The 18,013-nt window shown below is 56.4% G+C and overlaps 2 protein-coding genes across 6 annotated transcripts; one reads left to right on the top strand and one right to left on the bottom strand.

The window, feature by feature from the left end:
- Window positions 1–54: 54 nt before the first annotated feature.
- Zdhhc8 (zDHHC palmitoyltransferase 8) lies at window positions 55–14,523 on the top strand. 2 transcript variants are annotated; one of them, XM_021184990.3, is made up of 11 exons: window positions 55–310; window positions 6,541–6,662; window positions 6,826–6,983; window positions 7,066–7,238; window positions 7,417–7,519; window positions 7,849–7,940; window positions 8,108–8,243; window positions 8,533–8,653; window positions 8,731–8,840; window positions 10,048–11,045; window positions 13,568–14,523. In XM_021184990.3, the coding sequence occupies exons 1-11, from the start codon at window positions 207–209 to the stop codon at window positions 13,776–13,778; spliced, it is 2,328 nt and encodes a 775-aa protein (XP_021040649.1). In that variant the 5' UTR covers window positions 55–206; the 3' UTR covers window positions 13,779–14,523. The 2 variants fall into 2 exon arrangements, with proteins under 2 accessions (XP_021040649.1, XP_021040648.1); XM_021184989.3 differs by having other exon boundaries at window positions 61–310; window positions 11,890–14,523.
- A 395-nt stretch (window positions 14,524–14,918) lies between these two features.
- On the bottom strand, window positions 14,919–17,360 carry Ccdc188 (coiled-coil domain containing 188). Of its 4 annotated transcripts, XM_021184992.3 has the most exons (9): window positions 16,772–17,360; window positions 16,529–16,636; window positions 16,328–16,429; window positions 16,194–16,250; window positions 16,049–16,108; window positions 15,882–15,946; window positions 15,701–15,752; window positions 15,389–15,438; window positions 15,043–15,305 (listed from the first exon to the last, which is right to left on the bottom strand). In XM_021184992.3, exons 1-9 carry the CDS (start codon window positions 17,297–17,299, stop codon window positions 15,119–15,121), a joined length of 1,209 nt encoding a protein of 402 aa, XP_021040651.1. In that variant the 5' UTR covers window positions 17,300–17,360; the 3' UTR covers window positions 15,043–15,118. The 4 variants fall into 4 exon arrangements, with proteins under 4 accessions (XP_085688185.1, XP_021040651.1, XP_021040650.1 ...); XM_085832059.1 differs by lacking the exon at window positions 15,389–15,438 and having other exon boundaries at window positions 14,919–15,305; XM_021184991.3 differs by having other exon boundaries at window positions 16,328–16,636.
- Window positions 17,361–18,013: the final 653 nt, after the last annotated feature.

Genomic DNA, 18,013 nt, shown 5'->3' with positions numbered 1-18,013 from the left:
CCCGCCCCCGCCGCGGCCCTGCCGCCGGGTCCACCTTAAGGGGCGCGCTGACATCAGCGCGCCGCCGCCGCCCGTGGGGTGGGATTTCCTCCACTGCCGCTGCGGCGGATCCTGCGCCGCGTCCAGCCCGCGCGCCCGACCCCGGCCCGACCCGGCCGGCCCCGCCCGCCCGGCCCGGGGAGGGATGCGGCGGCGCGGCGCCCAGGATGCCCCGCAGCCCCGGGACGCGCCTCAAACCCGCCAAGTACATCCCGGTGGCCACGGCCGCCGCGCTGTTGGTTGGCTCCAGCACACTCTTCTTCGTATTCACGTGAGTCGGCGCCGGGTCCAGAGCCTGGTAGCAGCGGGTGGGGGTAGGGAGGTTAGGGGTGGGAGCTGAGGGGCCGCACGTGCCCCACGGGGCCCGCGGTGGGCTGGGCGGGTTAGCAGGTTGCGGCGAGGGGCTGCGTCCCGGGAGCACGGACAGGTGAATGCCTGCCTCTGAGCGTTCTAGCAGGCCCTGGGTGTGGTTGCAGCCTTTCATTCCCTCGGGGCTTTGAAGGGGGACGCGTGTCACCTACAGACACCAACCTTCCCAGCGGGGGAGGGGGGAGTAGGAGCTGTGAGCCCCCTCGTCGCGGCCAGCATGTAAAATCAACTTATTTCTGTGTTTCTCAGCGTAGGTGTGGCCTGCCCCACAGCCGTGACTGGCCACTCCAGCCTACTCAAGGCCCTCAGCCCTCCCTGAACACAACACTGAGAGGCTTCTATCCTACACTTCTAGGTCTGGAGCACAAAAGACCTCAGAGGCTAGGCTACCAGTCGTGGGGAGGGAGCACTCTTTGCCAGCCTGGCACTAGGCAGCCTCAATTTCTTGCCCCGGGCTGGCTCATAGATCATGGGGTTCTGATTCTCGGACCACTCGTTTCTTTCTACAATTCCAAAGCCTTGACACAACTCAGGTGACCAAAGTGATGGCCATTTGTTTCCAGGTGTGACAGTCCCAGGTGTAAGTGAGCCTGAGCCACCCTTTCCACTTTGTAGGAACATATAGCAGCCTTTGTAGGAGTCTGAATTCAGTGCCTGTTGTGGGAGGAGAGTCCTTACCTGGAGGCTGGGGTTGGGTATGTGCCACTGGCTGCAAAGAGCAAGTTTAAAAAAGGCCTGTGTGGACGGGCTTATTTCTGGCTCCAGAGAAAGCCTGTGTGTTCTTGTCACTCAGATGTTGTGGATTGTGGACTAAGGAAGGGCTTGGGGAGCTAAGACTGGAGGGGACATATCTTGGAAAATTCGGTCTTCCAGAGGTTTTGAGTGGGGTTCTGTTTCAGTGCAGGGAGGGTGTCACAGGGACATTTCGATGTCTTTTAACATAACTCTAAAATTAAGACATGCAATATGGGAATCACAGTTTTAAGAGAGATTAAAATCCTCTCCCCCTGCTTTCTCTCCTCAGAGAATGTAAGTAGTTTCAGAGGATTCAGAGGACCCAGGTGGTTCGTGGAAACTTGACTCTGCCTCAAGCTTTGGTCTCTGAGGTTGCTACCGTTTTTTCTGGGCAGTGCTTCCTCTGTGTTCTTGAAGCTAGAGTTCTGGGGCCGTGCGTGTGGGTGCTCCTGAGGTTCGGGGTTCTCTTTAAGGGACAGCCACTCTGACTTGAACTGGCTCTGCAGTTGGCATGACTGGGGCCCTGTTCAGTCTGTGTGCATCCTCATCTGCCCCTTGGATGAGTTCCTGAGATGTGGGTATTGCTGACCTGTCTACACCACTCAGGTGGCTCTGTTCTCAGAAGAGGCTCTGCTGGACAGCTGTGCTTGTTTGGGCAATGCCAGGGTACAGGCAGGTCTGGTGGCCAGCCTGGAGTAGGTGTCTTTTTCAAGATAGGATCCCTATCCTCTCAGTGCCTCCCTCCTGCCCTGTTTCTGGCCCTGTCCACTGGCACCTCGGACACCAAGAAAAGGAAGTGGTCCCTCAGTATACCTTTGGGGCCTATATCAGGTCCTGAAACTTTACCTGGCGTAAGTGACCCTTAGATCTCCTCTTTGTGAGTCTGAACTGCTTCTCTCAAGGTGCCGAGGAGAATCGGGTCAGTCAAGAAGGGGAGCCCAGCCGGGCGGTGGTGGCGCACGCCTTTAATTCCAGCACTCGGGAGGCAGAGGCAGGTGGATTTCTGAGTTTGAATCCAGCCTGGTCTACAGAGTGAGTTCCAGGACAGCCAGGGCTACACAGAGAAAAACCCTGTCTCAAAAAACCAAAAAAAAAAAAAAAAAAAAAAAAAGGGAGCCCAAGGGCTGAAGGACCAGGGGCTCCTTTCCACTCACCAAGAGGGTAATTGGCCCAGCAGACATTCAGGCTTTTCTAGAACAGACTGGGGGTAGGCAGGGTGTGAGATTGGGATGAACTTCCTGGAGGTGATGGGAGAGTGAGCTCCTTTTCCGGAACCCTCCCAGCCTTGTGCTGGCATGTGTATCTCTCTCCGTGGTACAGTGTGAGGTTGGGTTTGGTGTTAGGATGGGTCCAAAGGCTTCCTCCAGGCCAGGAGAATCCACTTTTCAAAAGGACATGTATGGCGGAGGCTGGGGATGGCTAAACCTAGAGCTGTGTTAGGCCATTTGGGCACCTAGAGTGTTAGAGCTGGATTCAGGAGGGCCTGAGCTCTCTGTGTAACAGTTAGAAGCCCAGACTGGGAGCCAGGCGTGGTGGTGCATGCCTTTAATCCCAGAGGCAGAGGCAGGCGGATTTCTGAGTTCGAGGCCAGCCTGTTCTACAAAGTGAGTTCCAGGACAGCCAGGACTATACAGAGAAACCCTGTCTTGAAAAATCAAAAAAAAAAAAAAAAAAAAAGCCCAGACTGGGACAGTAGACAGTCTGGTTCTGGCCCCTCATAGCCTTGGGGACTGGAGCATCATGGGAGGGAGACTAGGTTTGAAAACTGTGAGTTTTCCTGCTAGGGTGTCCTGCTCTTCTGAGCCTGTTACTCTTCCTGTCCAAATGTCTAGGGATAACATAGGTAGGTGTAGTTGCTTAGTTCTCCAGAGTGCCTTGGATGTCCTTGGATGAGGGCGAGTGGCTGCTGTTGGTGGCCCTGGGTGCCCCATAGGGCAGTGATGTTAGACAGTGTTAATGAAGAACTTGATTAAAATAAAATGTCTGAGTAAAAATTTTCCATTCCACATTTGGCTTTTGGCAGATATTCTGTCCCTGAAGTCACCCCCTTACTGGGTGGTGTCTCTCTGCTGGCCTACGTGGGCCTTCAGACCTCCACTTGGGTGGGGCACATAATGATGGCTTGTGTTCTTGCCTGAGTTACTGTTGCTCAGGATGCATCTTAAGACCTTGGGTGGGCCAGACAGTGGTGGCACACGCCTTTAATCCCAGCACTTGGGAGGCAGAGGCAGGCGGATTTTTGAATTCAAGGCCAGCCTGGTCTACAGAGTGAGTTCCAGAACAGCCAGGGTTACACAGAGAAACCCTGTCTCAAAAAACGGAAAAAAAAAAAAAAAAGACTTTAGGTGCTCGGAGCCCATACTAGGAACACATGTGTGCACTCGCACACACATACCCAGTCCTCCTCAGGGCTTGAGCCAACCAGCAACGAGTCTTTAGGAACGAAGCAGGTCGGAGCCTGCCTGCTCATTGAAGGCCAGATGCCTGTACAGGCCCCCCTGCTCCAGCTGGCCCCCTGGAAGCAGTGTGGGGCTGGCCAGGTGTGTCTCATAGGCCCAGGCTGCAGAGAATGGACTCTACAGACAAGCACTAAAACTAAGTAGAGGACTAAGCACACAAGTACCTAGTGCTCCTTCCTGCAACATCCCTTGGGAAAGCTGGCATGTCCTCGAATGTTCTCCTGTTTCTTTGTGTGTCCTCACACATCCTTTCAGGCTTCAGTGGTCCTTGTGTATGCTTATGTTTGCCATGTGCGCAGGGCAATGGGAAGCACACAGAGGCTTGCCTGAGTCCCGTGGTAGTAGGCAGCTGACCTGGGTTATACAAACCTGAGAGGAGGGTACCACATGGGTGTCTTCACAAGTGCCCACATCCACATGTCTCTGGGCATGAGCAAATGTGCAGGTATGTCTAGATGGTGTGTGGGCCCACAGTGTCTACATGCAAGTCTTCTTGTGTGTACGTGTGTCTGCAGCTGTGCGTAGTTCACTCATGTGGAATAGTTGTGCTTTCCTATGGTTGTGAGCTGTAAGTTTGTGCTTCTGTGCCTTTGTGTATGTGCCGTAGCGCATGCCTGTGTGCCCAGTTTCAGCATGTGCCAGTTTGTGCTGTGCTCCCCCACAACCCTGTCCTTGCACACAGGCTTTCTAAGTGTGGACCTTATCCAGCACCCAAAGAGGACCCAGGTCAAGCCTTAGGAGCTTAGAGACAAGGACAGTGACTGGACTCCAGCTCAAAGTGTATCAGGCCCCCTGACACATAGCTGGCGTGTGTGTGTGTGTGTGTGTGTGTGTGTGTGTGCGTGCCTGTGTGCGTGCTGGCCCTGCTATGTTTATGCAGGTGGTGCTTGCTCATGTTGTACAGAGGTTGTCCAGTACCTTAATACCACTGAGGTGCCCTACCAGTGCAAACTGCCAAACATAGCTCAGGACTGCCCCCTTGCTCCTCACACATCTCACTCAGGGCAGCTGTCTAGCCCATGTGGTCTGCTAAGGAGCTAGAGAGGCAATACAGAAATACAGGCTGCCGGGCTTGGATAACTCCAGTCCTGGGAGCTATCATCCCCTTTCTATACATAGGCAGTACTTCCGAGCCTAGCCCAACTGATAACTAGGGGATAGCCTGGCCCCAATGCCTGTGGTCTTCAGCTTCTTGTTTATGAGAAGGACAGCAGTTGTGTCCACTTTATGGCGAGGAAGAACCCGAGTCTATCCGAGCCTGGTCTTCCCATGTACACCCCCACCTGCTTCCTTCACGCCTGTCTCTCCTCTTTACAGCATCCCTGCATCCCTCACTACTTCTGCAGGTGGCACTCACTAGCTTTGACATTATGCTTTTGACTTTGTAGCATGAGGTCTGAATTTTCACATTGTACCAGTGTGGAACTAACCCCTCTCATCGGACACCCAAGTCAGGCTAGAGGGCACCCCATCCCTAGAAGGCCTGACTGCTTCACTCAGAGGTCTCTCCCTACCTACCAAGTGCTTCACCGCTGGGCTGTGAGTCTCATCGTAGGGTGCCACTGTAGCTGAACAGCATGGATTGGAGGGCACAGACATGCTGTCTGTGCTGTTTGTGTCAGAGATGGGGAATGTAGAGTGAACGTTCCAGGCTACAGATTGGGTCCCCTCTCCTGCTGGACCCTCATGGGTGTGGCCTGTATTGTCATGCTGTATGTCCATGCTGGTCTGGGAAAGAAGATGGGGTGTCATGGCTGGTGGCCCCATAGAGGGTGCTGCCGTGGGAAGCAGGAGCTTTAAATAGCCTCTTGCTTTCCACTAAAAATAGTTCTGCTGCCATGGAGGTGGTTGCTGGGGCGGCGGGCCTGGCTCCTGGCCAAGGCAGGCGTGGGCGCACAGTGTGGACTGTGCACTCCGGTGGCGGGTAGCTGCAGGCTCTGCAGGTGGCCACCATCACTCCATTTTGCGGTCAGGGCAACCGGGAGGGAAGCCCCACTGGTCTGGCTCCACAAATGGCCAAACACCGGCAGGAAATTAAACCCCTGTGTGTACCTCCCCACCTGTCTCAGCAGCCAGTGACACAGAAGGAAACACAGACCCCTGAGACCAGAGGAGCTCCTTGAACTCAGGGTGGACTTATATAGCCACTGCAGAGTCAGGGCTCTGCGTGTCTCTGTGGAGGGGATTCTGGTGAGGACCTGTGAGGACAGAGGCAGATGTGCAGAGCTCTTACTGTGAAGTTACAGAGATACACCTTCTGGAAGGCTTCTTGGGAAATGGGGTCAGAAAGGAAGCCTTGGCTCCAAGTGCTGTGGGCTGGTGAGAGATCGGACGGTAGAGCGTGTGCTTTTCCAGCGTTTTAGCTCTCCTGTGCTACCACCTGGCAAACAAGGTAACAAACCCAAAAGCAGGGTCTGCCAGGACTAGAGCTGCATCCTACAGAACAAAGGAGGATGTGCCCAGCACTGGCTGAAGCACGGTTGTGCCTCTCCATACCTCGGCAAGTGCCCTGCTGTCTGCACAGCTCTGGCATGGCCTGACTCTAGCTTCTGGGTAGCATACTGGCCAATGAATTCCCACTCTGTCTGGGTCCCTCAGGAGTACGGTAGCCTGGGCAAGTTGCCGGTACGTTGGCTTAGCTGTGTGGCCACCCCAATCCTGTGCCCTAGGCTAATGGACCTCTCATAATGGAGTCATTTCCTCAGCTGTGACTTACGTTCTGGACAGTAGCCCTGGGGTTTCCAGGGTTGGAATTAGTGCAGGGAGCTTACACTGAGCAAATGGACACAGCCAAGGCATAGTGATAGCTAAGATCTATCTGCTTGTGTGCCTGCCTAGCAGTGGCCTGGTAGTCCCAGAAGCATACATATGGCTGTGTCTCAAAATTCTGACCTTACCTCCTTCACATCCCTGGTTCTCTGCCCATTGTCCATTGCAGGTGCCCATGGTTGACAAGAGCTGTGTCTCCAGCTATTCCTGTCTACAATGGCATCCTCTTCCTCTTTGTCCTGGCCAACTTCAGTATGGCTACCTTCATGGACCCTGGAGTCTTCCCCCGAGGTAGGGCCCTGTATGGGGCAGCTCATCTGCTTCTTGTCACTAGAGTGTAAGTGTCTGATTGGGGATTCACAGTGGGTGGGCTGGGCAGAGATTAGAGAGGTCCTCTCCAGCTAGGAAACTCATCTCCCTGTACTCTTGCCACCCTACTGGTCCTGATGTCCAGCGGACGAGGACGAGGACAAGGAGGATGACTTCCGGGCCCCATTGTACAAGAATGTGGATGTTCGGGGCATCCAGGTCCGCATGAAGTGGTGTGCAACGTGCCACTTTTACCGTCCACCGCGCTGCTCACACTGCAGCGTCTGTGACAACTGTGTGGAGGTGACCACCCCTGCCCCTCCCCGCACCAGTCCCTGTGCCCAGGTCCTACCCTCCATGCGTTCTGACACACTGCCCCTGCCAGGACTTTGACCATCACTGCCCCTGGGTCAACAACTGCATTGGACGCCGCAACTACCGTTACTTCTTCCTGTTCCTGCTGTCACTCAGCGCACACATGGTGGGGGTGGTGGCCTTCGGCCTGCTGTATGTGCTCAATCACTCAGAGGGGCTAGGAGCCGCCCACACCACCATCACGTATCCTTGTCTTCACGTGGCCCAGCCCTCAGCAGCATATCCTGGGGGGTCAGTGGGTACATGGGGTCTTCCGGGAGAGTCGCTGTGCTTAGGCGAGAGGGGGCCACAGAACTGTCACTGTAGTGGGGGGAGGGGGGTCTTCATGTTCTTGCCTCAGCTGTTGGCCTTAACAGGCCAGCATGGCTGTCATGTGTGTGGCTGGCCTTTTCTTCATTCCTGTCATCGGCCTCACTGGCTTCCACGTGGTACTGGTCACGCGGGGCCGCACCACCAATGAGCAGGTGCAAACCCTGTGGGCTGGGCCTCAGGAACCCTAGTGTGAGGTTGCTTAGATGGCTGTGGGAGGAGGGGCTTGGTGTGGGGCCATGGCTGCCCATCCGGCTGCATACTTGTGACCCATGGACACTGCAGCCACTAACAACTCAAGGTCTGGGAATGCTATAGCTTCCTGCAAGGGCAGGCAAGGATACCCTGGGTATAGGGGCACCGTTGGGCCCGATTTGCCCATACTGCCTCCCATGAAGAACACTTCTAAGGACCCCACCTACCTTTGCCTGTCTCCCTGCCTGTTCTGGGTGGTCAGGCTGGCTGAGGGGACCCATGTCCACAGGTGACTGGGAAGTTCCGCGGGGGTGTGAATCCCTTCACCCGAGGCTGCTATGGGAACGTGGAGCACGTGTTATGCAGTCCCCTGGCGCCCCGGTGAGGCCCGGCCTGGGCAGGGGGACAAGAGGCCTGTTCTGGGTGCGGGGTGGGCAGCCTCGGACCCTCAGCCTGGTTCCTTTCTGCTCTGGCTAGGTGGGGCTGGCCCTGCCTTTGTATGTTCTGGCTTGTTTGTCCGGCCACTGACCCTTTCTACCCTGGCACAGGTATGTGGTGGAACCCCCCAGGATGCCACTCTCAGTGAGCCTCAAGCCACCCTTCCTGAGACCTGAGCTCCTGGAACGAGCTGTGCCCCTCAAGGTCAAACTGAGCGACAATGGGCTGAAAGCTGGCCGCAGCAAGGTGGGGTTCTGGACTGGAACAGTAATGGTGTGTGAGTGGGACTGTTGGGTGTAGGGGTGGGGACAGGAAGAAGAGGTAGAGGGACTGGGAACACTTTATGCATGTGTCCAAAGCCACAGGAAGATGGATATTAGAGCCACATATCTAATCCCAGCACTCGGGAGGCAGAGGCAGGTGGATATGTGGGTTCAAGGCCAGCCTGGTCTACAAAGTGAGTTCTAGGACAGCCAGGGCAAAACAGAGAAACTCTGTCTTAAGACTTCACCCACTACTGCTCCCTCTTCCTTAGTCCAAGGGCAGTCTAGACCAGCTGGATGAGAAACCTCTGGACCTGGGACCTCCACTGCCCCCCAAGATAGAGGCTGGTACCTTTGGAAGAGATCTGAAGACCCCAAGACCTGGCAGTGCTGGTGAGGTGGAGGGCAGCTGAGGAAAGGGACATGGGCTGGCTTTTGTTTCACTCCATGACTGTGGTCCCTCTTCTCAGAGAGTGCCCTATCAGTACAGAGGACCAGCCCCCCAACACCTGCCATGTATAAGTTCCGGCCAGCCTTCTCCACTGGTCCCAAGACACCCTTTTGTGGACCTAATGAGCAGGTAAGTCCAGACTCTGCCTCTAGGAAGGACCCCAACTCTGAAGGTAGCCCTACTATGGGAGGGATCTGACCCAGAAAAGGTCTGTCTCCCGGGAGAGCCTTGTTCGGTTATGGTGTCCTGTTCCCATGCTTATGCCCCTGACAAGGCCGTACTTGTCACAGAGGTGTCACATGCATGCTGGCAGGACTGCATCCTGTGGGTATGCTGAGCTAGGGTCTCTTGGAGGGGAGCAGGTGAGACCATCTCGGCCTGGCATCTCTGCTTCTGTACTGGCATTGCCCACAGGCCAGGAGGGCAGCTTCCCCCTCTAGCAGTTAGGATGTCTGGAATTCCATCCTTAGTCATTCTGTGAGGCCCACGGGAGCCCTCAGAAGAATTGGAGGTTTGTTTGAGAAAGCACATTTATTTTCACCAGTTAAGTACTTCTTTGTCTATCACCGTGGAACAGTCAGCAACATGGAGCAGCAGCCTGTGGAATGATCCAGAACTCTTGAGTGTTCCCAAAGCTGCTCTCCTCCTAGAGGTTGCCTGAGAGACTAGTTCCACACACCCAGACCAGCTCTGTCCTGGGAACCTCCTTACTGTAGGTCATTGGGTGAGAGTGAGCCTGGGCACCTACAGACAAGGGTCCAATCCTAGTGGTAGTGTGGTAGCCGTGCTGCCCAGCAGGAGAGTTGTATAGATTAGAAGGATGGGCTTTGCACACCCTGTGCCACCGCCTTCCTAGGACTGACTTTACCCCACAAAGGATTTTATAAGGCTGCTTGAGTGTACCAGGGCAAGTTATTCTTACAGGCTTTGGAATTAGAGGGGCCTGTGGCTCAAGTCTAGTCACAGAAACTAAAGAAGCCCCTCTGCCTGTGGCTGTGGCTGTGGCTGTGGCTGCTCTGGCTTGGAGAAGCCCAAGACCATAGACCTTGTGTCTGGAGAAACTTGCCCTGGCCTTTTACTACAAAGCCCACTGTTGGTCACCTTAGGAAGGGTCTGTGCAGCCTGCTAGTGATTGTGGGTAGAAGCAGGCTCCACACCAGCTTCCCTTTGGAGATAAATTCTTGTATTACCATGCCAACTCTTCTGTCGCAACTTCCATGCATAGTAGGCCCCTGCTTCCATGGCTGCTGTAGTCACAGCCTCAGAGTTCTTGGTGCTATAAGGTCAGGCAAGAGGTAAGGTGTGTACAGTAGTGAGAATACCCTGTTCTCCACAGGTCCCAGGTCCTGACTCCCTTACTCTGGCAGATGACAGCACCCACAGTCTAGACTTTGTGTCTGAGCCCAGCCTGGATCTCCCAGACCACGGGCCGGGTGGTCTGCATCCTCCCTACCCCCCCTCCCCACCCCTCAACACCACTGATGCCTTCTCAGGTGCCTTGCGCTCCCTGAGTCTCAAGGCTGCCAGTCGGAGGGGTGGGGACCACATGACCTTACAGCCACTGCGCTCTGAAGGTGGGCCCCCGACACCTCACCGTAGTCTCTTTGCTCCTCATGCACTGCCCAATCGAAATGGCAGCCTGTCATATGACAGCCTACTTAACCCTGGCTCACCCAGTGGCCACGCATGCCCCACACACCCCTCTGTTGGTATGGCCAGCTACCATTCACCCTACCTGCACCCTGGGCCATCAGATCCACCTCGGCCCCCACCCCGCAGCTTCAGCCCTGTGCTGGGTCCCCGGCCTAGGGAGCCCTCTCCTGTGCGCTATGACAACCTGTCTCGGACCATCATGGCCTCTATCCAGGAGCGCAAGGACAGGGAAGAGCGTGAACGGCTGCTGCGCTCCCAGACTGACTCACTCTTTGGCGACTCTGGTGTCTATGATACACCCAGCTCCTACAGCCTGCAACAGGCCAGTGTGTTAACGGAAGGCCCCCGTGGCTCTGTCCTGCGTTACGGCTCCAGGGATGACCTCGTGGCCGGGCCTGGCTTTGGTGGTGCCCGCAATCCTGCCCTGCAGACATCATTGTCCTCGTTGTCCAGCTCCATGAGTCGGGCACCTCGGACATCTTCCTCCTCCCTGCAGGCTGACCAGGCCAACAACAATGCCCCAGGACCCCGGCCTGGCAGTGGTTCACATAGGTCACCTGCCCGTCAGGGCCTGCCTTCCCCACCAGGCACCCCCCGATCGCCCTCCTACACGGGCTCCAAGGCTGTCGCCTTCATCCACACGGACCTCCCGGACCGGCAGCCCTCACTGGCTATGCAGAGGTGGGTGCCCAGGAGTGTAGATGGGTTTCCCCATGTAGGACCCGTCATGACTTGGCTCTCCCAGCTCATCCTGGAGATCCCTAAGTTGTCTGTAGGGACAGTACAAGGTAGCTGAGCCTAGTTCCCCATTTGGAAAGGTCTGGCCCTGGGTGCAGTATGCATGTGGGAAAGAGACATTGGCATGCTGATCCAGCACAGACTTCACTCAGAGTACTCCTAGAGCTAGCTTCACTTGGATGTGTGAACTCCTACCTTTCCAGGCATGCTGTCCCTTCCCTGGTCTTGATACGTGCTCAGCATGCTGAGACGGGGATATTGCCTCACCACAACACGTGTATTGAACATGCAGCCCCAGATTAGCAGGGAGCCTCCATGCTTAAAAGTGGGGAAGGGCAGGTGGGAGCCAGGCACCTGAGCATGGGCTTCATTGTTTTGGTCTCAGGTGAGACCTGGGAGGAGGCTCTTATTTAGGCTGTGTGGGTACAAAGGTTCCATGGGGCATTCCTCCTGGAAACAGGAGTAGCTCTGGCCAGGCCGGGGAATAGGAGTGTTACCCGATTTTCCTGAGAGACTAGTGAAAGAGCTGTGTGTCCCCTGCTAGGCTTCCCAATTTCAATTGCAGGGAGGGCCCAGCAGCTCAGGCTCACTGCTCTTTGGCTGATCCAACTGGGAGAGATCAATGAACCCATGAGGGTGACAGCAGTTCTGGAAATGTCTGTCCTGTGACAGCATAATCCTAAGGACAAGGACACAGGGCTCCAGTCCACACCTACATGTGTCCTACTACCCATTGTACTGTGTTCACTGTATGTGCATGTGTGTATATGTGCTTGTTTTGATGCAGGGATCACCCTCAGCTGAAGACCCCCCCAAGTAAGCTTAACGGGCAGTCCCCAGGCATGGCCCGTCTGGGGCCTGCTGCCAGCCCCCTGGGGCCCAACGCCAGCCCTGCCCGGCACACGCTGGTTAAGAAGGTGTCCGGCGTGGGTGGGACTACGTATGAAATCTCGGTGTGAGAACTGACCACCACTCATCTGCTGTGATGCCACGGGGACCAGGACCCCCCCGCAGTAGCTCCCCAACCCTATCAAGTTCTCTGCCCCAGGGAGGAGGCTCCCCAAGCCTGCTGTGGACACGTCAACAGGAAAGAAAGCCTTGCCTCCACAAGCTTGTGCTCCGGCCTCTGCCTGTTTGTTCATCTACTTACCTAGTACTCACAGGGCAGATGGATCCAAGGCTGTGGGCTGTGATGGGCACCTGGACTGCCTCCTTCATCAGCCAAGCTCAGCCCTGCATCCTATTGCCCTCATTCCCTAAAGGCCAGTCCCCAGCAGTCCCATGGGCCCACCCACTCCTGTCTGGATGAGTTGCTCAGCCCTGTTCTCCAGCTGCTCCTAACTCATGGCCTTTCACTGACAAAGCTGGTCGCTTGTTGCTTGGCAAGGCCTATGCTTTTCAGGGAGCATAACCCTGGCCTGCTCCGGGTTGGGATGCATAGATGAACGTACGGACAGATACTTGAGCGGTAGCAGGGGTCCCAGCTCCCTCTGTTCGTGTCTTGCCTGGCTGGTGGGTTCATGTCCCTGTGTCTGTATGCCGTGCTGCCGTGCCACGTCTGATGTGTTAGTGCTCGGCTGCCACTCTTCTTTCATCAAAGCCTTAACTTCTGCTTTATGCTCTTGTGGGAGGTGATGGGGGGTGGGGTCGGCCAGAGCAGAGAGGGGGCCAGATGCTGCCTGGGGGACCAGTGGGGCCAAGAGCCCCCTCCCTCTCTCTCAGGCCTTCCCTGCCAAACTGGAGAGTCCTCACCCCAAAGCATCCCGGGTTCCCAGCACTGGCTTGGCCAGCACAGCTGGAAAGCACATCAGGGCGGGTCCGTTCGTCCCCTGGCATCAGGGGCCTGAGTAAGCACATGGCAGCGTCCGCTTGCATCGTGTCTGTTCTATGTTTTTATATTTACATCTATATATCTATAATTTTATTAAAAAAAGGAAAAATCATTTTGAGCCTTTCCTTGGGCAAGGCTGTGGCTGTGGGTACAGGGGAGTGTCTCAGGAAAGGGGTTGGCCAGCTGGTGCAGGGTGGCATGTTCCTCTTGGACAGTTCTGCTGGCATTGCCAAGTCAGGCCTAGTTGGTAACGAATGGACTTCTGGTGAGTTGCAAAGGTGTCTTACTCCCAGTCTGTGTCATGCCGAACGGAAGGGTATTTGGTGAAAGGCTAGGACCTCAGCTGCCTCCTGGGACTCTGAGGTACCAAAGGGCTTGGAGCAGCTATATAGTGGAGGCTGCACGTGAGGCCAATGTCTGGCTGAGAACCCTACAGATACTACTATACTTCTTCCCTGCCATATGCCAAGGGAGGAATTAGGGAGTGTCAGGAAGAACTCAGAGCAGGGCTGGAGAGGGCTAGGGTAAGTCCAGAGTTTCAAGAAGGGGAGGTATCCAGAGCCTGGGGCCCCTTAGTTCTACCCACTGCTGACTTCCACCTTTCTGCTTCTCTCTCATGGATATCGGCCAACAGGGGGCGCATTGGCAGCTGTAGCCGTGGATGGGGGTGGCGTGGTCCGCCTAGGGGGACTCCTGGCCTCCACCTATGCCACCTTGGCCACCCTGAGGATCACCCGCCGCTGCGGGCCCCCTGGAGCGTGGCTGCTGGGGCGGCCCCCCGTGGGACCATTTGTCGGCTACATTCTGCTGCATCCAGCCTTTTCCCCAGCCTCTCAGGTCCCTAACAGGACACTAGTAGGTGGCTCTAGGGCCATGGACAGTCTTCTGGGGACCCAGAAGAGCAAGTTGCTGTAGAGCTTTGGAGTTGGGCTGGATGTAGCCTGGAGATCCCCGCCCCGTTCCCTGTCAACCAGCCACATCTTGACTGATCAGTCTGCCAGGGCCCACGACCCTGTCTCCAGGTGACCTCAGGAAGTCCCCCCACCTGCTGCAGGGGTCCAGTGCCCCAATGGGGGTGGCCTCAGAGCTACTGGGAACCAGCATGACCTTCACCCCAACCTCCTTACCCCTTCCAAGCACTTTAAGCCACTTCCTCTAGGGAGCCCAGGCCTCTGTGGGTTGGGCTGGGGTGGGGGTCTCAGGTCACCGCAGGTTACTGCACTCCTCCACTCAACCCCAAGCCCCTGAACAGATGCCTTAAAGTCCTGGAGCTGCCAGCCAGCTCGGTGCACCATGAACCTGGTCCACCCGTCTCTGCCTCTTGCCTGCTCTGACCCCACCTGGGTCTTCTGCATCCAAGGGTGATACCTCTGGGAATACCCAAGCCTGTGGGCCTGGATACCCCTGGGAGGAGTCAGAACAGAACCCCTGCCAACTCCTCTTTTCACACAGGGGCTGTGTCCTGGGGGCTACTTCTGGGCAGCAGTTATGTGTCTCCCATCTGGGGACAGATCACAAACTGTTTTCTGTTGTATAGGATTTCCCTCCCTCAACTTCCCTAATAAATTTTTTTTGTTCACCTCCATGGCACTGCCCAGCAATGTGAGTCCCCTGATTTTAGCCTTGGACAGTGCCAGGAGGCTAAATTAGACAGGGACAGCAGTTGAGGGGTCAAGAGCCCCTGCAGAGTTGACAAGGTAGGAATGGGTCAGCAGATCCAGGGCTCTCATTTCCACGGTCCCTGGGAGAGTCTGGTCCAGTGAGCATTGAGGACCCTCCGAACTCCCCAGGTTATCGAGGGAAGGCCACCCTGCCACACCCTCAAGCTCCAAGGCCTTTATGAAAGAATACACTTGGGAACAGATAGAAGCCAACACTGGGAACTGAGGCAGGGGCCCCACCATCATCAAACTCCTACCACCAGAATGCTTCAGAAAGTTCCCAAACCTCTGCTCCACAAAGCCCCAGTTTCCATGGAAACAAGCTTACATGCAAAGTGTGCCATGACTGTATATCCAGCTGCAGGCCCAGCCCTCAGGACTAGCCCCTCCTCCACCCTTCTCTGCAGCTCCTGGTAGAGACTGTGTGCAGTGGTGCTGTAGGCAAGGACCAGTAAGGCCCCTGGGTCCCTGGAACAGAGCCAGCCACCTGGCCTTCTCCTTGCTGGGGCCACTGGGCTTCCGGTCTAGAAAGGCAGGAAGTCGTCCACTTCGAGGCGCAAGAAGGGACCCAGTAGGGCCCTGAGCTTCCAGACAGCGGCTCTGCTCAGCAGGGGTGGCACCAGCCCCTCGAAGGGTGTGGGGTCCACCACGTATACGTAGGCCGCTGTGCAGGCCAGCAGAGCACCCAGCAGCAGCCTCAAGGCCAGCAGCCTGCAGGCAGTGGCAGTTAAGGGGTAGGGAATGCCCGTGGGGATGAACCTGGGGGACTGGGCCCTGCCCCGAAAGTGACCTACCAGAGGTGGCCCTTTAGGCCCTCGGAACATCCCATCTGTAGCCTGCCTTTCTGTCAGGGAGGGGGCTGGGTTAGAGCCTGTCCTCAGTACTTTCGGAACCCTGGGGGAGGCCAGGCCCCTAGCCTGAGGTACACACCATAAACAGACTCCATTGTAGGGTCTTCCCCGCTGTGCCTGTTTCCCCTCCCTTTCCAGGGACAAGCCCTGGGCTCCAGCCCTGAGACCTGGTCCCTGAAGTCCATTTCTCAGACTCTCCCTAGCACTATTGTGGTTGGGGACGCTGGAATCAGCAGGAGTGGGGTGGGGACTTACCTCCATCATTTGCTGTTGCTTCCTGGCCTGAGTGCGGCAATGGGCCCTCTCCCTGGGGAAGCATACCATCAGGACCACGCAGCCCTTGCCTCCAGCCTGGCACCACCCCTTCTGCGGGACTGAAGATCAGAGAAGGGTCCACCCCATCCCAACCTGGCTCAGCCCGGGGTCCCTGCATCACCCCAGTATCTCCAGCTGAATGTCTTCCATCTGCTCTAATACACCCCGGATGTCCTTCTTGAGGTTCTGAGAGGCAGAGGAAGTGAAGCTAGTCCTCTGGCCCATCACTGGGCCACATCCACTGGCCCTCATGGCCATCATCCCTACCATGGCCCTCTGACGACCTACCAGGAGCCCGGTGGCTTGGTTGTTCAGAGCCATGTGTACCTCGGCCACACCATCCCACACCTGAGAGCAGGGAATTGGGGCCTGCATCATACCCAAGGAACAGGATATAGCAGGGGCTCCCTCCCACCACGGGCCAAGCAGGCACCTCAGTAATGGCCATCTTCTTCCTCTCAAAGGACAATCGGATCTGTTGCAGCTCACTCTAGGTGGGGAGGAGGTGTGTGGGCACAGGAGCCTGCTCCATGCTCCCCAGACCAAGCCCCTCTCCCCAGGGCCCACCTGGGACTGCCGCACAAAGTACTCTTTCCCTGGGCAGAGCTCCTGCCGCAACAGCTGCACAGGTGCCCTGTCTTCCAGGGGCCAGGTGGCTGACTCGGGAGACTGTGAGAAAGCCCCTGGGTCATTCCCAAGGCTGTGGACAGCTGGAGGTGCTGCTGAATGGGTCCGGGACTGCATGGGTCCATGCGTGCTCCCGCTTACCCAGGCCAGGGCTGTACAGCTTGAGTGCTCGGAACATAGAGGTAGGAACTGCTGCCCTGGCCCCAGGAGGGCCCCCAGTTGCTCCCGAAGGTCCTGGTTCTGCCTTTTCTGGGGGAGGGGAGCAGGGGAGTGGGGAGGGGTCACCTGTCCTGGTTGCTTCTCAGGCAGGAAGCTGAAGCAGGTGGGCTAGGACAGGGGCTCTGAGGAGCAGCTAGTGCCTAGTGGCCTATGGACTGCACTCACCAGACTCTGGTTCTCCTGCTCCAGCTGCAGAAAGGATTGTTCTGCAGATTCCAGTGTCCTGCCCTGAAGCTGTGTGGGAGCTGGTCTAGATGAAGCTGTGGCCTTTCCTCTAGGAGGTAGTGTTGGGCATGGGCAGGGCCTAGGTCCTGAGGTGGGGGATCCTGCCTGCCTAGGTGGCCCCTGCTCATGCCCTGGATGTAGGGGCCAGCCCCACTCTGCCTCAGCCTCCCCTTCTTGTCTGGCCCCTGCTGGCTCTCGAGCTCTCCGACGTGGGATCTCTCCTTCGCTTGACAGAAACATCCTGGGGGCTTCTCCTCCCACTCTGGGTCTCCCACTCCCTGTCCCTGGACCTGGGAAAGGTCTGGAAGACTCTAATGACTGAGTGGACTGAAGAGGGACCAGACAGGGACACCTTACAAATCCCTGACAGGGCTGATCCAGGTATCCTCCATGGCTGCTTGAAACTGGGGCCAGAGGACGCTGGGGGTGAGAGTGTCCACAGGGTCCCAGGGGTTTTGGCCCCTCCATTAGTCCCTGTGACCCGTTCCTGACCTCAGGTCCAGGCTCTGGCCTGGCTAACCTGCCACTCTCTTTGAGGGCACTTTGGATGTCACTCTGGCTCACAAGTCTACCCAGGGTGACAGTCATAAAGGCCTGGGTACAGTCAGGGAGGTCACAATGGGCTGGGGCTGAGGCTGGGCCTGAAGGGAGGAGAGTGGGCCACTCCTGCCTCTGCCCAGTTCTCACTGGCCCCCAAATCTCTGCCACTATGTCTTTTATCCCTCTCTGTGTGGAGGAATGTTCATGGTGCCTATTCATTCTCAGAAGGCTGGCTCTGGAAAAAGCCGAGCCCTGGGAGAAATCACGTTTGGCAAAATGGCAGCTATTCAGACTCCAGGTTCAAGGCCCTCTGCTATATGTCCCTGTGAGGATCTAGCAGAGTAAAAGTGTCCAGCCAAGATCATTGAGACTTCACCCCTTTGATTATGCCTTCAGGACCAGTGAAGTTGCCAATGAGCTGCTGCTGAGCCATGCTCAAGAGGGTTAAACCATAATGGTGCTCATGTCTAAGAGTCGGGACAGCTAACAGGACACATGGGGCTACTGACTTGGTTTGGAATGTCAGTCTGAGGTTGTTCTCTGCTGCCACTCCAATGAGCTTGAACATCCTCTTTGACGCTAGAGATCCATGCTGATGCATGTCTTGCTGCCCATAGTTCTGGGTGCTCAGGGGCCAAGCTG

Source organism: Mus caroli, unplaced genomic scaffold (genome assembly GCF_978045245.1).
Source record: "Mus caroli unplaced genomic scaffold, Mus_caroli_1 scaffold_17, whole genome shotgun sequence".
Classification (NCBI taxonomy): Eukaryota; Metazoa; Chordata; class Mammalia; order Rodentia; family Muridae; genus Mus; species Mus caroli.
Note: the sequence above shows the minus strand (reverse complement) of the source record. Positions and strands in the feature narration are given on the sequence as shown.